At 36.2% G+C, this 5,476-nt stretch overlaps 1 protein-coding gene across 1 annotated transcript in view; it reads left to right on the forward strand.

Annotated features, from left to right (window-relative positions):
- The window catches only part of LOC107673135 (solute carrier family 23 member 1-like), an 8,599-nt gene extending 4,155 nt beyond the window's left edge, over positions 1–4,444 (forward strand). The window contains exons 5-12 of the mRNA XM_016466619.1: positions 919–1,100; positions 1,614–1,734; positions 1,813–1,969; positions 2,102–2,355; positions 2,522–2,686; positions 3,302–3,410; positions 3,540–3,635; positions 3,904–4,444. Coding sequence (XP_016322105.1) covers positions 919–1,100; positions 1,614–1,734; positions 1,813–1,969; positions 2,102–2,355; positions 2,522–2,686; positions 3,302–3,410; positions 3,540–3,635; positions 3,904–4,169 — 1,350 coding nt within the window. The 3' untranslated portion in view covers positions 4,170–4,444. The remainder of the gene's footprint in view (positions 1–918; positions 1,101–1,613; positions 1,735–1,812; positions 1,970–2,101; positions 2,356–2,521; positions 2,687–3,301; positions 3,411–3,539; positions 3,636–3,903) is intronic.
- Positions 4,445–5,476: the final 1,032 nt, after the last annotated feature.

The following is a 5,476-nucleotide window of genomic DNA, read 5'->3' on the forward strand; positions in this document are numbered from 1 at the left end:
TTTCGAAAAATTGACCCTTATGACTGGTTTTGTGATCCAGGTTCACATATGTAGAGTGGTTCTAAATATATTTCGACACTTACACCACACTTTAAAATGTGGCAGTCATTGCAATAGATAACGCTCAACCAAAAAAATCGGCAAAAAGACAATGAAATAAAAGAAATAAAATGGCTAGATGGACACTAAATTGGCTAAATTGGACACTTGAAGGTAACCAGTGTGAACTTGAAGGAAACTGACTGCATATAGCCATTAAAAATTACCTTGGAAACAGCTGGTAATTGCAAAAATAGTGAATAGCGAGAATAGCATCACTTATTATCACAAATCGTGTAATAACATGGCTTAATATTTTATATTCGAACCCAGCGAAATTCATAATTTTTGGGGCACTGCATATTTGGATGGATGGAAAGTTTTTTAGAAATTTTTAGAAATTGAGATTTATACATTGTCTGAAAGGTGAATAAATAAGCTTTCCATTGATGTATGGTTTGTTAGGATAGGACAATATTTGGCAGAGATACAACTATTTGAAAATCTGGAATCTGAGGGTGCAAAAAAATCTAAATATTGAGGAAATCACCTTTAAAGTTGTCCAAATGAAGTTCTTAGCAATGCATATTACTAATCAAAAATTAAGTTTTGATATATTTACGGTAGGAAATTTACAAAATATCTTCATGGAACATGATCTTTTACTTAATATCCTAATGATTTTTGGCATAAAAGAAAAATCGATAATTTTGACCCATACACTGTTTTTTTGGCTATTGCTAAAAATATACCCCAGCGACTTAAGACTGGTTTTGTGCTCCAGGGTCACATATTATCTTTTTAGATCAGCACAACATATATAATAATATCTTTATTGTATAATGCTAAAATTTAGTTTCTGTTTTCATCTCTCCACAGCTCCAAGGCTCGATCATGGTGGGCTCCCTATTCCAAGTGCTAGTGGGATTCTCCGGTCTAATTGGCCTCTTCATGCGTTTCATTGGCCCTTTGACCATTGCACCAACTATTTCACTAATCGGCCTATCACTGTTTGACTCCGCTGGCATGAACGCAGGACACCACTGGGGCATCTCTTCCATGTGTGTACTTCTTAAAATGAATTATCATTAATAAAAATCAGAAGTAGGTAGACTATAGTAAAGAATATTGTTTAAAAAAGTTGTTATATTTTGCTTTCAGGGTAGATAACTACATCAAATTACTAAAAAATGGCATATACATGTTTTGTATTATATACTACACTGCACATATTTTACTGATTTTGAACAAACAAGCAACCACATTTAAGGTGATCAAAAACACAGTAGTATATAAACTGACTCAAACCTGTGAATAATTTTTTGTGTGAAATGGTTCATATATGAATCATCCAAGAGAACTGATTCACTAGAAAGAATCAGACTGTCCAACAAGGACTGTTTAGGCTCTATACATGATTTTAGCCTTGACTTTCCGCTCACCAACTGAATACTGTAGTTAAGTATAGGTGCTATAGTCGTATAGTGCTGAATATAATCTCTGGACATGTAATGAATGCTCTTTTAAACCTAATCTCACACAGAGCCATAACACAGTCTCATTTTCCTCCACAGGACGACATGTTTGATTGTGATTTTCTCACAGTATCTTCGCCATATTTCCATCCCCTTCCCCAAATACAGCAAAGCCAAGAAGTTTCACACCAGCAGGATTTACATATTTCAGATTCTGCCTGTAAGTCTTGGTAAAATGTGTTTTCTAAACATCAATGCTCCATAAAACTACTTTTATAAGCAAGGTGCGTTTCCTCAGGTCCTGCTAGGAATCACTCTGTCCTGGTTGATTTGCTACCTGCTGACGATCTACAATGTCCTGCCCTCAGACCCTGATAAATATGGCTATCTAGCTCGGACTGACATTAAAGGAGATGTTATGGGCAGGGCGCCTTGGTTCAGATTTCCTTATCCGGGTATATTAACCAGAACAATTAAGACCCAGTATTTTATATGGTCATTGCTGTATTTTACAGGAATCATAATCTATTATATGGAATCATAATCCATATTATGGTTTATTTATGGCTATGTAACTGTATTCCCAGGTCAATGGGGAGTGCCAACTGTTAGTCTGGCAGGAGTTTTTGGAATCCTGGCAGGGGTCATATCCTCCATGATTGAGTCAGTGGGGGATTATCATGCCTGTGCCAGATTATCTGGCGCCCCACCACCTCCCAGACATGCCATCAACAGAGGCATTGGCATTGAAGGCATCGGGTGTCTGCTGGCAGGTGCCTGGGGAACAGGCAACGGAACCACCTCCTACAGTGAGAACGTAGGAGCCTTGGGTATCACTAAGGTGCAAAGTTTCACAATAAGTTTTACAAGACAAAATGTAATTTGATTTTACTTCACACACAGTGATTGCATAGGCTTACAACACTAATTTTTTGAGAGAGAGATTGTTTGGCATGATTTCTGTGAAACTATGACATTAATCGAGAGAAACCTTTCATCTTTTGCAGGTTGGCAGTCGCATGGTGATTGTGTGCAGTGGCTTTGTAATGATTATAATGGGAATGTTTGGAAAAATTGGAGCCATATTTACTACAATACCAACACCTGTTATTGGAGGAATGTTTCTGGTCATGTTTGGAGTCATTATGGCTGCTGGTGTTTCAAACCTACAGGTAAAAACAGTATGGTTAATGCAAAAAGCAACACATTAGGGGAAATGAAGTGCTCACATTGTGCACCAACACCACCGTTCAAAAGTTTAGGGTCAGTGCAAATTTTTTATGTACTGTAGCTGATAGAATCTCTTCAGCTAACTAAAGCTGCATTTATTTGATTAAAACTACAGCAAAATCAGTAATATTTTGTAATATTACTACATATATATATATATATATATATATATATATATACATATATATTATATATATATATATACATATATATATTTATATATAAAAATGTCATTAATTTTTGTGATGGGAAGACTGAATTTTCATCATTTCATACTCCAGTTTTCAGTGTCACGCATGCTGTAATCAGTTTTGAAAACAGCTGTGCTCCTTAATATTTGAGCAAAAACTATTACATTTATTTTTATTAGGATTCTTTGATTAATAGAATGTTCAAAAGAGCAGAATTTATTTGAATTTTTTTGTAACATTATTACATTCTAACATTATGTTACATGTATCATTAACGTTCTTTAAAAAATAAAATCTTACTGACACCAAATGTTTGAATCAGTACTATTCTTCATATAAAATATTATTAATTTCCATTATGAATAGTATACAGACATGAACTCTTCACGCAACATCTTCATCTTTGGATTCTCCATGTTCACTGGGCTTGCTATTCCCAACTGGATAATGAAAAACCCAACATCCATAGCAACAGGTATGTAAACTATAATCTATATTGGAAAAGCACATGCTACAGACTCTTCATATACAGACACATCTGCTGTCAACACACTGTTTCCATTCCAAGTATGATCTTTTTGTGCTTTCTTACTTCTTGTATTAGGAGTTGTTGAACTGGACCATGTACTTCAAGTGCTTCTGACAACCAGTATGTTTGTTGGAGGATTCTTTGGATTTCTCCTTGATAACACAATACCCGGTGAGTTCTGCTAATAATCTGCTTTAATAGCTATGCCTATTCCTAATACACACAGATGAAGACATTTACTGATATTCAAACCAAAAATGTTCAATTTAGAGTATTACTCCTTTTACCCAAAGGCATCATTTTAATATGGCTTCACTATACTTCTCTCCTTTGCTTTATGTATGCACATGTAACAAATAAAACCTTGTAAATTAACAAATCTGACTCATCAAGTAACTTTTGAGACTGTGCAATAACAGTCTGTTTATTATTCCGGCAGGAACAAAACGTGAACGAGGTATTATTGCATGGAACAAGGCTCACCAAAATGAGTCAGACAACACCTTAGAAAGTGATGACGTGTACGGGCTGCCCTTTGGAATAAATAGCTGCCTCTCCTCCTTCACATGGACCAAATATGTGCCCTTCTGCCCTTCACACAAAGTCAGCAGACAGGACGACACCCCATCCAGTTTAGATTCTTTAGACACCAAAACAGAGCCTAACAAAGATGATACACACATTATAGCGGGGGTGGCACTATAGTCTGTGATGGGGATTTCCATTTCCAAATAAGTGACAATTAGTTCAATGTAAAAAGGCTCTTAATTCTGTGACTCTTAAGTCACATACAGAGGTACGGACTGAACTGAGAAGGCAGCTACCCCATGTACTTAATTTAACTTTTAATCTGAGGCACTGTGCAAATATATCTCTCTATTTTCATCTAGCCCTATATGAATCATCTGGCAACATAATGTTAATGTGAATGATTTCACTTCAGATGTTATTTTCATCACTACTTCTTTTCACTGTAAATAGTATGTCTGTAACTCATCATCTCAACTTTTTATAAACAATAAATTATTATTCGTCATTTAGTAAGGAGGATTTTTCTTTATTTTTCTAACCTGTGGCGATGCGGTAGTTCAAATCAATTGTGAATCGGTTCGTTTGGACGCTTAGGCTATTCATAATAAACTCGGTGTTCCGGAACAAATAACTATTGTTCGATTCATTTGACTCCCAAAACTCCTCTGTTTTAATGGCGATATAAACATGATAAATGAAAAGGTAAAAACATACATTTTACATAATAAATTCAGTTCTGTCAGGACCACTATCGTCAAAGATGATTGACAATTAGCATACAGTTTGGATTGGCGGTATGGTTCTGTTCTGGGCAAGAACTCCCTGCGCCTCCATGCAGCCTAGCATGGATGAGAGCAGGGAGAGCAGCAATAACCCCCCAGGGTAAACAGAACAGAACTAACATAAATGTATTGCAGATATTGTTAAAGTTCAATCATTTTATGTACACATTTTAGAATTAGTCTGATTCAAGAAGAATCAGAAGGCTGAATCCCGACTGACAGAGGAGGAGCTGGGGATGGAGGAGGGTAATTAGCTATTGAGCAATGCGGAAACTGCTGATAATACTGAGGGACCTTATATATGAATGCTTAGATAGGTGTCGTATTCCCATAGGTAGATGGGGATCAGCTGAAGGTCAGCTGATGCGAGCTTGACTAACGTGACCTGCCAGAACTAACGCTACGCTAGATTTTTGAAATTCACGCAATAAATCTAATGATGTCATTGCAGATTTTTTTATTAGACAAGCTTAAAGGAACACACAGTTTATGGATAATAAATCCATTAACAGCTCTGAGGAGATCGTTAAAACCCACCTGATGGAGACATGCTGAAGTATTATCTGTTATTAAAGGGTCCTCAGAGGCTCTAAAACCCAGATAATGAGCCCATGAAATAATTTCTGTTGCAGACAGTGTTGATTGACAGTGTTGAGGTGGAAGTGACCAAAGTGTCAAAAAATATCCAAATATAAAATG

The sequence above is a fragment of the Sinocyclocheilus anshuiensis genome, unplaced genomic scaffold (assembly GCF_001515605.1).
Source record: "Sinocyclocheilus anshuiensis isolate Anshui unplaced genomic scaffold, SAMN03320099.WGS_v1.1 scaffold304, whole genome shotgun sequence".
In the NCBI taxonomy this organism is placed as follows: domain Eukaryota; kingdom Metazoa; phylum Chordata; class Actinopteri; order Cypriniformes; family Cyprinidae; genus Sinocyclocheilus; species Sinocyclocheilus anshuiensis.